This window comes from Pinus tabuliformis, chromosome 6, assembly GCF_031772625.1.
Source record: "Pinus tabuliformis cultivar Carrire ecotype Pingquan chromosome 6, CPIR1, whole genome shotgun sequence".
NCBI lineage: Eukaryota > Viridiplantae > Streptophyta > Pinopsida > Pinales > Pinaceae > Pinus > Pinus tabuliformis.
This window is the reverse complement of record NC_142292.1, coordinates 1,098,112,275-1,098,132,684: the sequence shown is the minus strand read 5'-3', so window position 1 is coordinate 1,098,132,684 and position 20,410 is coordinate 1,098,112,275. Positions and strand designations below refer to the sequence as shown.

At 37.3% G+C, this 20,410-nt stretch overlaps 2 protein-coding genes across 2 annotated transcripts; one reads left to right on the top strand and one right to left on the bottom strand.

Moving 5' to 3' along the window:
• Window positions 1-480: 480 nt before the first annotated feature.
• Window positions 481-3,833, bottom strand: SBPASE (sedoheptulose-bisphosphatase). The gene is made up of 8 exons (XM_089425139.1): window positions 3,588-3,833; window positions 3,251-3,388; window positions 2,455-2,640; window positions 2,049-2,130; window positions 1,737-1,958; window positions 1,507-1,607; window positions 1,351-1,422; window positions 481-1,061 (listed from the first exon to the last, which is right to left on the bottom strand). The coding sequence occupies exons 1-8, from the start codon at window positions 3,711-3,713 to the stop codon at window positions 780-782; spliced, it is 1,209 nt and encodes a 402-aa protein (XP_089281265.1). The 5' UTR covers window positions 3,714-3,833; the 3' UTR covers window positions 481-779.
• Window positions 3,834-9,972: 6,139 nt separating this feature from the next.
• On the top strand, window positions 9,973-13,800 carry LOC149262752 (uncharacterized). The gene is made up of 2 exons (XM_089381827.1): window positions 9,973-12,305; window positions 12,441-13,800. The coding sequence occupies exons 1-2, from the start codon at window positions 9,973-9,975 to the stop codon at window positions 13,798-13,800; spliced, it is 3,693 nt and encodes a 1,230-aa protein (XP_089237953.1).
• The last annotated feature ends 6,610 nt before the right edge of the window (window positions 13,801-20,410 follow it).

Here is a 20,410-nt window from a genome sequence, read left to right as displayed (position 1 = left end):
TTCTGCGAGGCTGTCTGTGACTTCATTGCTGGGCCATGGCTATCGTTGTTTTGTCAAATAAATAAAATGGTAGGTCCAGAGTTACAAATGGGATTTAAAAAAATAAAATAAAAGTATCATGTCAATTGTGTTTGGGCAGCGGCTAACCAGCTTGCCATAGGGCATTAAATGCCCGGGGAGATGCAGGCTGGATAGCCCGCTAACACGCAAATTCCCATTTCTTATTTAGTGCCCAGTTTCGGAATTTGCGTGTTAGCGGGCTATCCAGCGTGCATCTCCCCAAGTCAATCAATCAATCTTACGTATGTGCAAAAACATAAAAAAAAACAAAAGCGGGTATTGATATCATGACAATTATTTGCGTTATAATCTTCTTACTTATGTGCCCAAAACAAATTCAAATTCTGTTAGGTGGCAACTCTCGAGTTTTGAGTTTGCATTTGATATAACATAATCAAAATTTTCATATTTGCTTTCCAGTGAAAATCACAAATATTACGAGAACAAATTTCCAAAGCTAAAAGATTATGAAACAATAGCGAGTTAGAGAGATTCCACGTACATAAGGATCCAAATTAGATACCCAAAAATAAAATAAAAATTTAGAATAGTGAAAAAAAAAAAATTATATGTCTGACGAATATATATACCAAAATTATGAACACATACTCAATTACTTCCAGAATAAACGAAGGTTCGGCAGACTTGTGGGAATGATTTTCTATTGATATCCGGAGGAGTAGATGAGCCCAAAAAATGGTGAGAGAATATAGCGCGTATCAGGCCTTGACTGTTGCTCCAACTGGCACATTAAGCCTGGAAGATCCATAGAGGGTTTCTTCGAACCTAATGATTTCATTCTTGGAACCATAGGCAACCTGTGTTCTCTCATCCACGAAGCTAATAACCTTCTCTAAAACTGATTGTTTTCCATCGCTGCTGTACCCGCCCGCTTTCTCAACCAGCATTCCCAGAGGGGCCACCTCGAAAAGCAATCTTAGCTTCGCCTTTGCGGTTGGCGATGTAACATTTGTGAAAATTCCCTTCTCCTTCACTATAATCTGTAATGCAATGCAACACCAGCCATTACTTCAAACCACCAGCGACCAGTGCATTATGCTATAGCTGTTTCTGTAACTTTGCTCTAACAAATTTCTAACAAGGGATCACATTTTACGAGCCAAATTAATCAGAGCCTAATCCCTAGAACAGAGGAAAATTGACACCATGACTGGGAGGTGCTTTAGCAACAAATTTCTAATCTTATTTCAACAATATCAGAAAATTTACCAACATTCACAACATTCATGCTGCCTGCTTAATTTGGGTGTATTTTCATAGAGGACAAACCTGGTTAACATCTGGCACCATGCCTCCTGTGTATCGGAGTGTGTACTTCTCACTCACATAGTAGTTGATCAGCTGAAATGTGAAAAACCATCAAATTTTCTTTTTGGAAACGAATTCATAGGAATTTTAAAGAAAAAAAAATGAGGGTGAAAAAACCTTCTCATATTCAGGGTTGTCAAAAGTTGCCCTCAAATTCCCAGGAGAGAAGAGTTTCCCCTCTCCTATCTCTGTAGTATCCTTAACATGTTGCCACTTGCCTGTCCAAAGGGCCAACAAATACCAAATGAAGATCCTAGTGCAGAATTGATCCATATTAAACATCTATAATAGATTTCTGACATAAGCATCCATATAATATGAATGTGAAGTGATAGTATTATTGTTACCATCATCCATTAACAAGAATTCATGGGTGCCTGGTGCATCTTTAAGGGCAAGCACATATGTTGTCCGAGGCCCATAAATGCCCATGGCAGCAGCAACCTGATCTCTGCCAGTCACTCCTGTTAATTTGTCTCCAGGCCACACTCCAAATATTGTACCAACTGTGAAGTTGGTATCAACAATGCTTGACCCATCAAGAGGATCAAAGGCCACACTGAACCCGCCTGCCATCATCATGGTATAATGTTTTCAATTCAGGCGAGGTAAATAAAATTCCAAGTTGGTTACTACCGAATTCAACTTAACACGCATACCTTCCACAGGTCCACCCATGTCCTCGGGCTCTGGGTTCTCTTCGGAGCATGCATATTTACAAAAATGGGAGTATCTCAAAGACTGAACATGTTTTCACCCAAACGAATTATTATAAGTCAGTCCCTGGGAAAACATTTAGCAGCTCATAATTCCTATTTGACAACCCTTTGTCCAAATTTCTCTATTGAAATGAAGATTTGGAAAGCCTGGAGTTTATAGAATCTTTAGACTGATTGTAATCTACGTAAATCAAAAACATGATAAATCTCATTCATCTCGCATGATTTCACATATCCTTAGTCCCAGGTTTTTATCTCCCATCATTAAAAAAAAAAAGGCATTTCTGTCCAACCTGAAAAACTAATTGAATGAAGCAATGAAAACTTAGATAATGTAAGATCTGACCTCAAAGAGCAGCTTATTGGCAATAAGATCAACAGCCAGCTGCTCGTCACCAAAGGTATTTATGCAGGATGTGGCACCACAAGACGCTGTCCTGACTTTGAAGGCTATGGTTCTAATTGCTTCCCCCATGCACACCAAAAGCCTTGATAGATTCTTGTTGTTTGTTGACTTGGCCAGGAATTCCTCCTATAACAACAATATCATTGCATGATATTAACCTCCTTCTACCTTGTTACACTCAGGTAATCTTATATCTATTGCAGATTCCTGAAATATCTGGAATCTGACACTGAGAATAGAGGTCAATTGCTTGACTGCTCTCCACCGTCAAATTTTAGAATATGCCTGAAGTCTACAATCGACATAAGTTTAACAATACCATTGCATGACATTAACCTTTTCTACCTTGTTACATTCAGATAACTTTATGTGGATTCTACCTTGTTACAATTGCTTGACTGCTCTCCACCGTCAAATTTTAGAATATGCCTGAAGTCTACAATCGACATAAGTTTAACAATACCATTGCATGACATTAACCTTTTCTACCTTGTTACATTCAGATAACTTTATGTGGATTCTACCTTGTTACAATCAGGTAATCTTATGTGGATTGCAGATTCCTGAAATATCTTAAAATCTGCCGGTGAAAAGAGAGGTCAATTATTTGACTGCTCCCACCGTCAAATTTTGAGATATTCCTGAAATCTACAATAAACATAACTTCAGCAGTTTCACTTCTCAAAAGGACCAAAAACACCTTTCAAACCCACAAACTAAAATATTAAGAACTTACCAGAGAATCCCCTAGCTCACATTTTGTAACTAGAGTGGAACCATTTCTGCTGGATTTTCTGGCTGAGACCATTCTTCTTGCAACAGATTTCGGCCATGTGCGCAGTGACTCACCATAGATAGAGCTTGCTTTGGCACTCTGTTGTAACACCCATAACAGGGTATATGATGTTCATAAAACAGAGTAAATGGACTCCACATACATAGAAATAGATAGAGATATATCTGTGCGGGGGTTGTAAATGTATGCATGGGAAATTCTTCTATAGACGATATAAAAAGAGTGTAATTACTGGAGCTTAGCAGTGAAGCAAAGACATATATGATAATTGAAATACCCGGGAGGTTATGGAAGGGATTCGAGCAGGTGAAGCAGCGAGAGATGGCCTGGACATGAGCTGAGGTTCCGACCCTCGCGAGAGTGGTGTGCTGCTGCACGAGTATGCCACCATGCTACTCTCCATTGTTGTTACTGCAGCAAATATGGATCGATTGATTGATTGCTTCTGTTAATGTTTTCCTTTTGCTTGTATACCTCTGCTCTGTGTGGTGGTTATTGTTATTGGGCTGGTAGCAGCAGGAGGGGATCAGCGGATGTTCTCTATTCGGTCTCATCTTCGCCCACGTGGCATGGAATCACTCGATATATGCGCCACGCTGGAAGGATAACTCCCTCCCGCATTTTGTGGCTCCAATTTTTTTTGGCAGGCAACCAAATAATTGAAATTGTTTGATCGTTTTTTCGATAGCTTACCGACAAAACTATTTGCTTTGAGCCAATAATGTGTATCTGCTCTTAGTTGTTGTGTAGTGCATTTACTCTCAATATTGTATTGATAAAAGATTTTATTTGGTTACAAATTTGGGGAAATGAGTAGAAATCCAGGGATGAGTAGAGTAAATTTATTGTTTATGATTTTAAGGAAGTAAGATTCATTGCGATTTTTTAAGAGATTAATTGTGATATTTTAACATGTTATTTTTATGATCAAAAAGAAGGGAAATAAGCATTTTTAGATCATTATAGTTTTGTTAATTTAACGAAGCAAGAGGGTTGGCAGCGGGGTAAATGTTGTGGAAATGAGAATGAATGTGATTAGAAGCCGACAATCCAAGAGAAAATGTTTTTCATCTTCAATATTCTTAGTACTGCAAAGGTCACTAATTCTTTCATCCCACGGTGTTTTAGGAACAGACCAATGCCAAGTTTCACTTTGAAGCTCATGTGAATTAGTTATTATCTTCACAATGTTCATTTTCTTCTTAGCACTGGTCAAGACAGAAAGATAATTATGGTAGGAAGAGGGGTTGATCACCTTCTTATAATACCTTAGCTTATTTTTTCTCTTTAGCTCCTTATCATCCCACAACTTATCCTTAAATTTGGAAGTAATAATATTTTTAATATTCTCCTTATATTCCAAGGTAGTCTCCTCCTTTATCCCGCAATGGTCGAGCCAAGACTAGGTGTCCTTATGCCAGCCTTGCTTGAGCCAAAGGTGTGGGTTTTGGCTAGAGTTAGAAGCAATTTTGGGGAGCCTTTAGGCTTCCATGTTGTAAAGCATATTCTTATACATCAGATACATAAACATAGTTATGCTTTCAATGGGGGAAAGGCTAGCTTCAATCAAGAGGATATGATAAGGAGTATTACTTTAATATTGAGGTTGTAGGCTGCAAATTGCTTTTGGATCAACTCAATCTTCCTCCACGATTCTCTAGATATACTGCAACCCCAAACCTCATATCGATTTAAAATAATAGGGGTGACAAGAGTCTCAAAGATTAACTTTTTTACTTTAAATTCAAAGATCAATCGGCTTACAATTGTTTTCAAATTCATAATAAGCATTTCAACCTCTAATAACCCTTTTCTCAATGTTATAATTCTAGTTGAGTTAATAATGAAAGTCAATACCTAAATATTTGTATGAAGACGCCTACTCCAAGTACTTGTTATCATAGATGAAGTTATCATGGTTGGCCTTTCTGGATTTAATTATCATGATTTTAGTCTTGTTGGTATTAATAGTCATGCCAATTTTGGAGCAGAAATCATGGAGGATTTTAAGCTCCCTGTCGAGATCATCATGGCTCTGACTAGAAGAAAGATATCATCAGCATAAAGGAGAAGAGTAATGACTATACTAGTGGGCTTGGGTCCATCACAACTCACAACTTCCAAACATTCTTCTAGCTTATCAATGTAAATGTCAAAAAGGGTAGGGGATAGGGGCACCCTTTCTTGACTATGATATTACATTTAATTTCTTGATACCAATTCTCAGTGGTCTTAAGCTTGGCAAAAACATTCTCGTACAGTTGAATCACAACAACCCTCAACTCGATAGGAACCATTATCTCTTCAAGCCTTTGCCATAGCTTATCCCGAGGAACTGTGTCAAAAGTTTTTCTAAAGTCAAAAAAACAACATAAGAGATTAGTTTTACTATTGTGACATATCTCGACAATGTTCATAAGAGTGACAAGATGGTCAATAGTTGAGTAATGTCTCGTAAAACCTGCTTGCCCTTTAGCTCTTTTACCATGGCTTTCAAGCCATATGCTAATTTTCTTTTCCAAATTAAGCCCATATGGTTTGGCTAAAATGTGGCTAATCATAATGGCCCTGTAGATAGAGGGAATGTTTTTATCCCCATTTTTGAAGATAGACACAATAAAACTTTGTGTCCAAGGCTTAGGGAATTCATGTTTTACTGCCAAATTGAGAAGTTTTTGAATATGAGGGATGAGGATAGACCTTCCCATTTTGAAAATTTCGGCTTCACAGCCTTTAATATCTCTAGCTTTCCCATTAGCGAACTTCTTAATCCCAAAATCCATGTCTTCCAAAGAAAATATATCATATTTTATAAGTGTTTAAGATGTGGCCCATGGTGGCATGGGAGTCATAAAGATTCTTAAGATAGATATCCCAATTCTTTAAGGGGATCGAAATATTTCCTTTTGTTTTATGAACAAGTATATTCCTCCAAACTTTCTAGGCTCAACTTTAGAAAAGTGAAGAAGACGCTATTGTCTCTTATTAATATAAGACCTTTTCTCCCTTTTGATAAGAGATTTGTACACATTTATTTTTTCAATCTTTACAATTTCGTTATGAGCATCTCTAATCACTTCCCTGACAATTTTACAATCATTATCATACCAAGGGTTGGAAATTCTATTATTCTTTTTATACGACACCTTGGTAGAGAATTTTTTAATGGCAGTGGAAAGAGTAGTAGTAAAATTGTACTAGGTGTGATCAATGTTATCATTATACACTAGGAAACCTAAATCCCTCTTTAAATCCTTTAAGAAGAGATCCATTTTACTTTTGTCAAAACAAATGTTCCTTTAACTCTCACAATTCTTTTGCATGTGGTTGGTGTGCATGTCAATATTTAGAGTTAAGGTTAAAGGTATATGGTCAAAATTAGGCTTGTGATCATTTAGGAGGTTAAAATTTACAATACAATTGAGAACATGGGTGTCATTTACTGCATAATCCACAACATTATTGCCCAACCCATGAATATAAGTCATATGACCAAAGGTTGGCTGCTTATTAATTCATTATCAGGTCTTGAGAACTACAGATATTAATAAGCTCGGTAACAAATAGGTTCTTGGTTATGTCTTTAGAATTTCTTTTGAATCTATTAGCTGAGTCACAGTCCTCATCTAGCCATAGAGGGTTAGGATTAGGGTCATTACTTAGGAGAATAGTTTGATTGGTAGTGGTTCTAGCATTGAAGTCCCCAAACAGAAGGATATTATCCTCCCTCCTTAGACTATGGATATCCCGTTCTAAGGTATTGAAAGGGAAGTTCTTATCCAAGTTATTTTTCTTAAAAAAAATAATATATAATGTAATAATGTTTTTTTAGATTATATTAAATTTGAAATTGATTATAATAGTTACAAATTTGATTTAGAATTTTAAATTAATGAAAATTTTTCATTTTAAAATATAAATTAAATAAGAAGAATTTTACTTCAAAATTAAAGGGTGTTTTTTTGTTATAAAAACATTTGGGTGATTAAAGAACTTATTTTAGTGAATTTATTTATTTAACTCTTTTTTATTATTATATATTAGAATAAGACCATGAACTTGGTTATATCAATAGAAATGACTTGTATGGCAATTTGTAATTTAGTATGAAGATTCATTATTTATATAGAAATTTCTTGTTAAGTGAATTTCGGTTATGATTTATGTAAAAATTTATTATTTATTGTTTGTTTTAATTTTTTTATATAAAAATAAAATTAGGTGATTCTCATTAATAATAACTTAAGAAACTTTCTTTTATTAAATTTTATAATAATAAGTTATCTTTAATATAGAAGTAACAATCATTCAACATGAATATAATATATATAATATATATATGAAAGATTTATGATGTATTAATGCTTTGACTAACTCATGTTTTATATCTTAATTTTTTTATAAATTGCTAAATGTATATGTACTTTTTTTTAATATATATATATATATATGAAAGATTTATGATGTATTAATGCTTTCACTAACTCATGTTTTATATCTTAATTTTTTTCTAAATTTTTAAATGTATGTGTACTTTGTTTTTAATATTATTAAAGTAAATGTATACGGAAGACATAAGGTGTTAAAAAATAAGTAGTTTCATTTTTTTCATAATTAAATAAATAAAGAGAAAATGGTTATCTTTACTCAATTGGAATTCTAATAAACCCAAAAATAAAGTTTGCAACATTATTGTTAAACCACAATTAAAGCTCTTTATTTTTTCCTCGATGAAAAAATATGTATCTCATCTAAAATAAATTCCCCTACTTGTTTGATTTTTTCCCATCTAAAATAAAACTTTAAAAGTTGTATATTTAACTAACCACTAAAATCCAAGAACGGTTGGGAACGGAGCTCTGATGCTGAAGCGATTACCCTGTTCAAAACTCGAAACCCTAGACGCCGCCGCTCGAACCTGCGCCAGTTGCAGCAGGTTCCGCCACTGACAGTCCTATGGCTTCTGCTGCTGGAGGGGAGAGCTCTGCCTCCCCTCCACTGGGGACTCCCTCCTCAGACAAAAAACAAAAGGCCGATATACAGCACTCTGCAAATGCAGACTCAGAAACGGAAAAAGAAGAGCAAAGGACGCAAGGACAGACGAACTTAGATCAGAATGTGGAGAACGATGCAAGCAATGGTCGGCACAACATGACTGGCGCCTCTCCAACCAAAGTGACCTCAGCTACCTGTATACCAAAAGCAGCAGATCCGATCAAGGTCGAACTGCCAAGCCACCGCATTAATGGGGAAATCCAGTTTATGCAAGATTATGCACTCATTGGAAAGTTCTTGGGATTCTGGCCCACAGAGAAAGCCTTACAAGGTTGGATAGCCTCTAAATGGAAGCCCAAAGGACAAGTAACTTTACAGCTTGGCCCAAAGGGCTTCTTCACAGCAATTTTTAACTGTCTAGAAGACAAAACAAGGATATTCGAGGGCGGTCCGTATTTCTTCAACTCTTCAGGCTTATATCTAACGGAATGGAAGCCCCGTTTCAATCCTGAGAAAGAAGACTTCAGCTGGACCCCTGTATGGATCCGAATGTATTCCCTTCCTGTGGAATACTGGCGAGAAGAAACATTAGCAGACATAGGCAACAAGTTGGGAACCTTCATCAAAGTGGCTACTGAAACCAAGACGCGCAAATACACCTCCTATGCCAGGATCTGCGTCAAGATGCACCTAACCAAGACCCTAGCAGACACGGTAAGTCTCTTTCACGATGACTATGAATGGAAACAGACTCTAGATTATGAACACATCCCTTTTCGATGCCGAAAATGCCATGAGCATGGTCACCTCTTCCGCGACTGTCCCACCAATGTGCAGCCCAAAATTCCTTCCAGTGAAACTAACTTGGACACAGATGGCTTCACAAAGATCCCTACCCGTCGCCGACATGCAAAAAGAAACCAAGCTAATCCTGCTCATACCCTCAAGGCGCCTCCTCAGAACCGCTTTTCCGTTCTCACCTCACAAGATATTCAACTCAGTCCCACCGCTGATAACCCAGAACAGCAGAACCATACCCAGTCTTCCCTCATTCATTCCGAACCAGCCACTTCTAAATCTGCTGATCTTCCCCTCCCCGAAAATCCCATCTCTGTTTCAGAGGGCGGACCCCTAATCATTTCTAAAGGAAAATCCAGGCTGAACGAGACTCCACAAGCTTCTGACATGGAGCTTGACGCAGCCCTAGCCCTGAGTCTTCATGAACAATCAATGGAGGAGGCCCTCATTGCCTCAAATGACATGGAGGAAGATAGAGCAGATGTAGATCTAGAAGAGTTCGACATATCCAAGCTTGACATATCCAAACTGGAGGCAGCTTGTAAGCAAAAAGAATACAACTCAATCCCTCCCTGGCAAGTAGACAAAATTGAAGGAGTCCTAACAAGGGTACAGCATCATAAAAGTCTAGGCATCCAAGGAGGCAGTCACTGGGATGGAAGGAAAATACTCAAAGAACCAAAGAAAAGGGGCAGAAAAACAGATCTACAGCGCACAATAGCAGTAGGTGAAATACTCATGGATTCGGGGCAATTCCCCAAGTTGACCAAGTTCTACAAGACCAAATCTCCGTCTCCATGAAGCTCATCTCTTGGAATGTAAGAGGACTCAATAGTCCCTCTAAACACAGAATGATAAAAAACCTGATAATGCAAGAAAAACCAGCAATAGTCTTTCTTCAAGAAACAAAATGCAGTAGCACAACAATAGACAGTCTCAGCAACAAAGTTTGGGCAGGCAGCAACTCAATTGCAGTGGACGCCACCAGAGCCTCTGGAGGCCTAGCCATTCTATGGAACCCACAGATCGTATCACTTGATAATTTTCATGCCACTCTGCATCTCATTCAAGCTACTTTCCACCTCATTGGCACCAACATCCATGGGCATATTACCAATGTTTACTTCCCGCAAGCTATACAGCAAAAATTGGACCTCCTGGAAACGATCACCCGCCTTAATCAAAACAGATACTTTCCTTTATGGATAGGAGGAGGCGACTTTAACATAATAAAGTCTATGGAAGAGAAACAAGGAGGCCGCACTAGGCTCGATAGTGATAGTAGCAGCTTCAAGCAATTCATTCAAGGCAATCAACTCATGGATATCTCCACCTCCAATGGCATCTTCACCTGGTCGAATAAACGAAAAGGGGTTCACCAAATTGCCTCACGACTAGATCGTTTTTTAATTTCGGACAACGCAATTCACCTGGGAGGAGAGTTCAGTGCCGAAATCATTCCACAAGGAGGCTCAGATCACTGGCCCATTCTTCTCCAATGGTCCAGACCAGGTGCTCGCAACAATCGACCATTCAGATTCGAAGCCTTCTGGCTTACTAACTCCAATTTCAAGGCAGTGGTTAATCAAGCTTGGACTTCCTTCATCCCGCCGGCAGGAGCTAAGATGTATCAGTTCCTTCAAAAACTGAAACATCTAAAGCAAACTCTCAAAATATGGAACCGAGATCATTTTGGCAACATACAGGAGAGTAAACAAAAACTAGAACAGCAGATGAAAGCATTACAACAAAGATTCATACTGGAAGGTCGCACAGAAGAACAAATTCAACAGGAGCAATTCCTCTGTAATCAAATAGAAGAGCGACAAAAACAAGAGGAAATTCTATGGAAGCAAAAGTCGCGTATAAGCTGGCTCAAAGAGGGTGAGCGAAACACCAAATTTTTCCACAAAACTACCATCCAAAGGCGCATGCACAACAAAATCACCTTTGTCAACAATTCGCAGGGTGAACGAGTGGAGGCTCATGACGAAATGGAGAAAGAATTCACAGGATACTTCAAGAATATTCTAAAGGAGCCTAACAATAACAGAGATGAGGCAATCCAAGCTATCACACAGCATATTCCTAGAATTATCACTGAGGATCACAATACTCAACTGCTCCAGCATGTTACACTAAAGGAAGTAGAAGACGCCATGGCCCAGCTTAAAGACGGAAAAGCGCCAGGACCGAACGGATTCACAGCCAACTTCTTTCATGAATTTTGGGATCTCATAAAAATTGAAGTTTGGGATCTGGTGGAAGAATCACGCAGCATGCATTGGGTCCTCCCTGCCCTCAATTCAACTTTCATTGCATTGGTTCCCAAAGAAGCTGCCTCAAATAAACCTGAGAAGTACAGGCCAATAGCGCTCTGTAATGTGATTTATAAACTCATTTCAAAGGTTATTGCAAACCGACTCAAACCGCTTCTGCCCTTGCTCATCTCTCCAGAACAGACAGGATACATTGAAGGTAGGCAGATCATGGATGGAATTATTCTATCAAATGAAGTCATACACTCTTTAAAGATTCTCAAGAAACCTGGTATGCTTCTCAAACTCGATCTATCTAAAGCCTTCGATAAGCTTAGCTGGCAGTACATTCACAAAATGCTCTTAGCTTTTGGCTTTAATGCAACCTGGTCCAGATGGATCATGAACCTTATCTCATCTCCCAGTTTCTCTGTCATTCTAAATGGATCCCCCTCACCTCCCTTTCTCCCCTCTCGTGGTATCCGGCAGGGGGACCCTTTATCACCTTTTCTCTTTGTTTTAATGGCGGAAGGCCTAAGCAGGCTCCTCAAATCGGCTGTTTCTTCTAAGGATCTTAAAGGTATTTCCCTTCATGGTCGTGCTCCTCAAACGCATCAACAATTTGTTGATGATACTATGCTCTTTGGGCATCCATCAGCAAAAGAAGCCTCCGCTTTCCAGTCTCTTCTATCCCTTTTCTCCGAAGCCTCTGGCACTTCTGTTAATGCTACGAAATCTCAGCTTTTTTTCTTCAATACTCCCCCATCCTTGCAAAGGATTATTGCTCGGATTCTGGGTTTCACAATCTCACACCTGCCTTCTAAATACCTGGGCGCCCCCCTTACTGATTCAGCAATTAAGCAGGTGTCCTGGAGATCATTACTGGACAAATTAGAATCTAAGCTTTCATCCTGGACCTTCAGAGCTCTAAATCTAGCCGGCAGGTTAGTTCTCATCAAATCAGTTCTACAAGCTATGCCGCTTTATTTATTCTCTATCTTAGCAGCTCCAAAAGGGGTTCTAAAATAAATACGTAATCTTCAGCGAAACTTTCTCTGGGGATCCACAAGCCTGAACAGGAAATGGGCACTTGTTAAATGGACAGAGGTATGCAAAATCAAATCTGAGGGAGGATTAGGTCTTCGAGATCCGCTTCAAAGCAATAACACCATGGGAGCTAAAATTTGGTGGAACTGGGTCTCCAAGCCAAGCACCCCCTGGGCCCAACTTTGGCAAGCTAAATATGCCAGAGGAAGTCAATGGAATGACCTCATTAGAATCAGTCCAACTGCGCCGGGATCACTCATATGGAACAATGCAAAAACCCAAAGTCGCTTCATCCAAGATCATAGCTTCTGGGAACTCCACTCAGGCAAGGCGGCTAGATTCTGGGAAGATTCGTGGCAACAACTTCCCAAATTGGCCAATCTGTTCCACAAACCTCTCTGGCAGGCTCAAATGAACCAAGAAAGCATCCCTTTGGTACACCAGTTCTGGCAGCCCTCTCAGAACCACGACTTCCAAACATGGAAACCGGCGAGACTTTGGCAAATAGATTGGCAGGGAGAAGAGTATACAGACATTGAACAGGAACTCAACAATAGGAAGATCCGCCTCTCCAATCAGCAAGACAAACTCAGATGGGGCTACACAACCAAAGGCACCTTCACCACCAAAGAAGCTCATCACCTGCGATATTCCAACCTCCAGGAAGCTAAAGATCAACTATGGGAACAAGTCTGGCAAGCTGGGCATTGGCCCAAAATCTCAACTTTTTTATGGCTACTCAGCAGAAAGCGCATTCTTACCTGGGACAATCTGATAAAAAGAGGAATGGTAGGGCCATCCAGATGCCCAAATTGCAACATAAATTGTGAAACCATCCATCATTTAATGGAAGAATGCCCATTAGCAAAACAAATCTGGGAGAAAGTCGAAAAATGCAACATGAGAGCTCACCCCAGAACGGAGGACATAACGACAACCATAAGGACCTGGGAAAAACACCCTTTCAAGTGCAGGATCCTCAACTCTTTATGGCGCATCATACCGGGATTTCTGTATTGGACCCTCTGGAAGGAGCGCAACCACAGAATCTTCAATAGCACTTCTAGATCCATCGATGATCTTTGGCTCACACTCAAAAAAAACATTCAGGAAACTCTGGCCATCAGAGTATGGAATGATAATGATATGCCAGAAGTCCCCCAGGAGCGTCGCATTTTGAAGGAATGGAATTTAGAACTCAAATCCCTAATCAAGACCACCACTAAACCGTCCACAAGATCCGCTTCACCATCATCTTGGTCCCCGCCGGCACTCAACGCATACAAGCTGAACTTCGACGGCGCTGCCAAAGGCAATCCTGGCCCAGCAGGATTTGGAGGAGTAATTCGGGTCATAATGGAAAAGAGAAACTTGTATACTATGGAACAATAGGGAAAGATACTAATAATGCAGCGGAGCTAGAGGGTCTTTGGAAAGGAATATGTTTAGCTGAACAGCACCACCTCTCCCCTCTAGAGGTAGAAGGTGACTCTCTCATTCTAATAGAGGCAGCTAAAAGAATGCAGGCGGGAGCAAAGGCTGTCAAGATAGCGAAAAGCTGGAGATTGCTAAGCCGTATGGAATCCTTGGAGGAAAAACTCCACGCTCCCCACAATTTATCCTTCCATCATGCAAGAAGAACTGCTAACCAGGTAGCAGATCGGCTAGCAAATCAAGGAGTGTCACATACGACACATTACTTCTCAGGCACCCTAGACATGGTTGAAGATGCTAGACTCAAACAAGACTGCATCGCTTTGGTGCACAAAGACATCCCTCCTGCTGATGAGGATTAGTTCTGAAGCCGCTGCCCCCATGGCCAGGAATGCTGCTCTCCATCCAGTTCCTTCTGTTCTCTGCGTTTGTTTGTTTGGTATGAAGTCAATGTCTGTCGCGAAGGATTGCGTGTCCACTATGTTAGTTTACGTGTCAAATGTGTTCAGTTATGTGTTCATCGTGTCAAGTCACAAGTCCGTTGTGTTGGCTCAAACGCCCGATGTGTCTATAATATGCTGGTTATGTTGGAGGAAAGAAACAGGTCCTTTTTTGCCTGCTGCTTAGATTGGTCTATCTTGGGAAATTCTCTTTGGAGATGCAAGGCTTCGGCCCTTTGTAATTTTGGATGTAATTTTGATTTTTGTAATATAAATTAGTGCAGTTTTACGTAGAAAAAAAAAACTAACCACTAAAAAAACCATATAAAGTTTTACTAATAGTTACAAATGGCCATGAAAATTTGTGTCTCTGCCCGGGAAAGAATGGCCAACATTAAAAGAGTTTTAGAAAAAAAAAATGCACAACCAAAATCCATAAACTTAGTCCCAAAAAAAGTTTGAAACTCTATTTTTAAAATTAAATTTTAAATTATTACCAAAACCTTTTGGTAAATAGAAATGTAATTGTTATTGAAATGAGTCACTTAATTAACCGTGCAAAATAGTCAACAAAATTTTGCAACCATATTTTAATTAAATGTTCAATGAATTGGATCATAAATGTTTAAACAAATTATAACTAATGAGAACATTTCTCTCTCAAAGATAAACATATTAGATGAAAATGTTCTTTTTATTGGTATATTAAATATCATAAACTGCTATAATATATGAAGTGTTTTTCCAACATAATAATGTTCCCCACCCAGCCTCAGCCTCGAATTAGTTCTTGGTAGTTAATTTATTTCAATTAGTGATGTTAAAATGGGCATGTGTGCATCACTTCTCATAAAAAAAGATTGGCATCAAATGTAAATTCAAATATATGACACAATTGTGTTAATTTAAGAGACACCCTTAACATCAACCATAAAGTCGAGAGTATGTTAAACATGCCTTCCCAATAATGCACTTTGTTTTTTGAATGTAGTTGCATCTTTATGTGGTGAATGTATTTTCTTATTTTTTCTTAAATGAGAGACAATAAATTTTCTTTTTTCGTGCAAGGATATTTCTAAACAAACTTAAAATATTAATAAAGCCAAATGATTTTTGAGAATAAAAAATTATAAATAATTATTGTTGTAATTGCCATGGATGATGGAGAACCATTGATAATGTATATAACAATTTTCTTTCTATTTAAGTTGTATATTCCCAAGTAAATTATTCAATATTATGCCATAAGTTTTACACAATGGATGTCTTAATGTTGAAACATGTTTTTATAAGGCATTCACTTTGAAATTTCTTTTATAATTCATTATATGAAATTTAAAATTTAATAAATAATTTTTTTCATAATTGTTCTCTCCATTTAAATTTATAGGAAATAATATTAAATATTTAATCATATTTATTTAATATTTGCATGGAATAATTTAAAAATATATTAATTTTCTTTTATTATTAATTTCTTAAATAAAATTAAATTAATTAATATAAAATGTATTTAATTTTTTTTTGTAAATAGATATATTTAAATATATTCATGTAGGTAAAATATTAGACATGCTCATAATTATTAAAGAAAATTAGACATATTCACAATTGTTATGACAACACACAACATAACTATAACTTAATATTTCAACAAAAAGAAATGAAAAGTATGTTACAATATTTATTTTTGATCAATCATTCATTCATTTGTACAAAGCATATGTTGGTTATAAGAATATGAAAGATAACAACAATAAATTAAAAACAATGGAACAACACAAAAATTTATAGTGAAAAACCTAAATACGTGGATGCAAATCCACTCTCAAAATAATAGCTTTGATTAGCACAAAAATCTATTACAAATACCAAACATATATATCTAATGTAGTCTTCCAATGGGTATCATATACAATATGATGACTAGTAACTACATTCACCCAATAATCTATATTTAGGTTCCAACTTATATATGTTATATTACTCAAACGTTGATGAACATTTAGATTATTGAAAAGTTGACTAAAAAACGTGTTCATATTCCTTAATATACTCTTGAAAATAATAGTTTATGGAATTATGTAGCTAGGTTTAACAATTGTTTCATTAAGCTCCTCTTATGACATTAAATCTAACATAATTAGATTTGACATTATTGAGGATCCATTAACACCATTTAATTCAGTCACTCTTCAAATAAGCATTTGCAAGTGGGGGGTATCTATTCATTGAAAGTCACTTAGCACTTGCACCTAGTACCAACTACTAGTGTATACACTATTACAGATCCACAAGTGTGAGAACAGAGGTTCAATATTTACAATAAAAAAATTATAAAAATTAATTGATTAAGTCCCATTATTCACATTTAGACACAAAATTTTAGAACAACAAATCTTAAAAATACTTTTAATCAATTAAGTTAATGTATGCATCAACATTATTCAAATTCATTTAATGCCTCTTTAAAAGTTTCAAAAATATATATATAATACTTTCCTCATTTTTCTTATATTTTAATATTGTATTTATAGTAAGGTTCATATCATGGCTTTTCTTCAACTTCTAGATATTTCCTTATATCATTTTATTTAGGATCATTCTATGACCTTTTACCTAGACATGATGTCATAGTCAAATTTCCTTCATTCTTCTCATCTCCTTATTATGCATTGTCATTAGGATGAAACTCAATTAGTACATGATAATAATCAATTGATGTTGGCCACCTTCATCAACATATCTTCAAGAGATTGTCATAATAAACCCTAAATATGGGGATTTGTATCATTTTAAATTTCACTCTCACTTTGTATCAATTCATCATCTTGGTCATTCTCATCTCCCATCCCATGTTCATCAATTTTATGTCACATTGAATACTTAAATATAGGCCTTTCTCTTGGTTGACATTGTACTACGAAGCACCAAGTTAGTAATAGAATGTATGGAAACAAAAATACTTGCATATGATGCAACATTAAAATATCGACATCATTTCATTCAAGCATTTAGAATTTCCATCCAATTACAAACTATAACCAAATTATAGATACATAAGTAAATTACATGTCACTATTGGTTCTGTACCTAACCACAAAATTTACCTTAAGTAGTAGGCTTTATATACATGTTGGTACCATCCTATGACCTCCTTTTTCCTCCTAAAACATATCATTTGCCTACTTCTTTCCATCATATATCTCTTAGATCCCTTGAAAATTGATTAGTTAATAGTCCTATAGTTATTAAAATGCATTGGAATTGATTTAGGAGTTTTATGTTAAAGAATTAGGGATTTTTGGTAAAATGGCTACAGGAAGTTCCAACATCCTGTAATTGGTTCATTGTTTGACATGTGGCATGACAGCTGGGCTAGAACAAAGGGTAGGGATGAAAAGTAGAATGTCCAAGCATGGACGAATACCTATCCTACAGCAGAATCGACCCTCCTACATGCGCGGTCAACAATGGTCAAAGTATATCATGTTGGCGACAAAGGCAGCAACAGCAAAGCATTCTAAATTGATTTAGTTTTGTTCCTTTTTGAAATCAGTTTAGGATAGAAACATTTTAAAAATCTCGACATGGTAAAAGCGACAACAGCCATATCATGAATGTACATTCGTTTTCGAAATGTAAGGGTTGTAAAAACATATGTAAATACAGTCTTGTGTAATCAATGTTTTTGGTAATCGTTGTATCATTTGAAACAGAGTTTGAACTTAATATCAAGAACACAGTTGCAGTTACGATCTTTGTCTTGTTGCGTTGATTTTATATCACAGTCCAGTATACCTCTGGAACGCGGACGGGCCCTGCGTTAAACCGGTATACTGTTATTTCCTTTTTCATTCGCAACTTAGGGTATTACATGACATGCAGAGTAATTAGAATTGGTTGTTGATTTCAATCGAATGCATATGGTTTATGTTTATGATATCGCTTGAACAGTTCATCACCGGGATCGTGAATCGTATCCTGTAAGGGATTCGATCCTCTGTTGTCCTCTAAAGAAATGTTATGAACTCTGCTTTCATTTCAAAGTATGTTTATAATTTCCAGATGTCTTTAGCTTGCATGAATATTAGTGAATGCTGAGTATTTGTTAAACAGGGGTTTCGTGCATGGTGTCTCTATAAGGAGATTGGAATCTTGGTTTGAAGTGATACACAGTGTTTAATTTGATAAATGAATTGAGTGACAGTGTGGTAATTAGGTAGATTAACTGAGTGACCTAAGTGTTTGGGTGATAGGTAACATACCTCAATCTTCCGTAAAGAAGTCCTGTGACCTACCATCATAATCACTTAGCTAATAATCCTTTATGTCTATATACTTTAGACGCATGCCTCTAAGTCTACGCATCCTGGTCGATAATAAATATAGCCTAGTCTAGCACCCTAGATAGGACACTACATTTTGGCGCTGTTGCCGGGGAGGCGTACTTAAAGGATTTAAAAAGAAAAAAAATTCAATAAACAAAAACAAACAAAAACACAGTTAGAAATCATGTTCATTTATGCCTAGATTTAGAGACAGTCAGGGTTGATTCGTAAAAACCCCCCACCATCTAAAAACTAACCCATCATCATCAGGAGCAGACTCTTTAGGGAATACAACACCAGCTGAGGAAGTCATCCAAGCATTAGAAGAAAAACAAAAGTCAGGACAGAGACTTACTCTCATCGAAGGGCAAACTTTATTCACACATAAATCACAGAAGAAGCATTTTCCTAGATCTTCCACACAAGGAGAAAGTAGCACAGTGACCGAACAATCTTTCTTTAATCTCCTCTTTCAAACAAGTGACACTGACACAGAGAGACCTATTAGAATGGCTGAGGAAGGAGTTGGATCAGTACCACATCAAGGACAGGGAGATAAAGAGGAGTCAACTTTTAAGTTTCCTATACATGAACCACAGGAAGATGATGAGATCAAAATGAAAAACATACCCCCATCCGTGCTACCAAACTTCTATGGTATGGCTTCGGAAGATCCAGACTCATTCTTGTTCGAGTTTGACATTGTATGTCGAACATATGGCTATACAGATGATGCCCATAGGCTTAGACTCTTCCCAGCCACATTAAAGGCATCAGCCTTAAGATGGTTCATGAGGCTTGGTGAGCATGCTATAGTTGATTGGGATGGCATGAGGAGAATATTTCTAAGGAAATATCAGCCTTATTGTAGATCCAAAGATTCTAAAGATGATATCTTTAGAATGAGCCAGCAAGAGGATGAAACCTTAGAGGAATACTTAGAACGGTTTGTCTACAACTTACAAAAATCCAAACACCGAACCATGCCTCTTGATCTGATCCGCACAATATTCTTGAAAGGTATCCGAGAGGAATACATGGATGATCTTAACTTGATGGGAAAAGGTGACATTTATGCCTTACCCTTTGAAGAAATCACTGAGTTGTGCGAAAAGTATTCAAGGAGCAAAGCTAAAATGGGAAAAAGAACCCTGTCATCCAAAGTCACAAAATCTGCCTCCGCAAGTGTCACAAGGGCTGAAATAGGGAATCTTTTAGAAGAGTTTAAAACAGATCTGTTAAGCACTCTAGGGAACCAAATTGACACTTTAAAAGCTAAGAAGAAACAAGAAGATGAAGATCAGATAATGGCTATCTTCTGCCCAAAATGCCGGAAGAAACATGCATTAAAAGATTGCCCACTAGAAAACATCCAAGTTTGTGTTTTCTTTACTGAACATCATGATATGTTTAGCTGTCCTAAAGTTAAGGTTTTGCATAACTGTAATATGGCAGCCAATGCAGAAATGGAAAATGTGTATTACATGGGCACGAAGAGACCATGGCAGCCAAGGCTAGCACCTCAAGGTATGTTTCCAAATCAAAATTTGCAATTCCCTATAAATGATCAAATGTATGCACAGAACTCATGGAATGTACCCATGCCATGGCAGCACCAAAACCACCCACAGCAACAATGGAGACCGTCTCAACAGTACTCTCAATCTTATCATACATATCCTCAATCATACCCACCATATTCACAACCATATCAACAATAACAACAGCCGTATTCATCACATTCTCAACCATATCAGCAGTATCCTCAGCAAGTTGTTTATCAGCCTCAACCTACTC

Coding starts and splice junctions, on each gene's coding strand:
- SBPASE (XM_089425139.1), bottom strand. CDS start 3,713: ATGGAGAGTAGCATGGTGGCATACTCGTGCAGCAGCACACCACTCTCG. Junction 2,641..3,250: donor GTGAGCTAGGGGATTCTCTG/GTAAGTTCTTAA, acceptor TTGTTGTTATAG/GAGGAATTCCTGGCCAAGTC. Junction 2,131..2,454: donor CCAATAAGCTGCTCTTTGAG/GTCAGATCTTAC, acceptor AAACATGTTCAG/TCTTTGAGATACTCCCATTT.
- LOC149262752 (XM_089381827.1), top strand. CDS start 9,973: ATGCAAGAAAAACCAGCAATAGTCTTTCTTCAAGAAACAAAATGCAGT. Junction 12,306..12,440: donor GCTCTAAATCTAGCCGGCAG/GTTAGTTCTCAT, acceptor AAGCCTGAACAG/GAAATGGGCACTTGTTAAAT.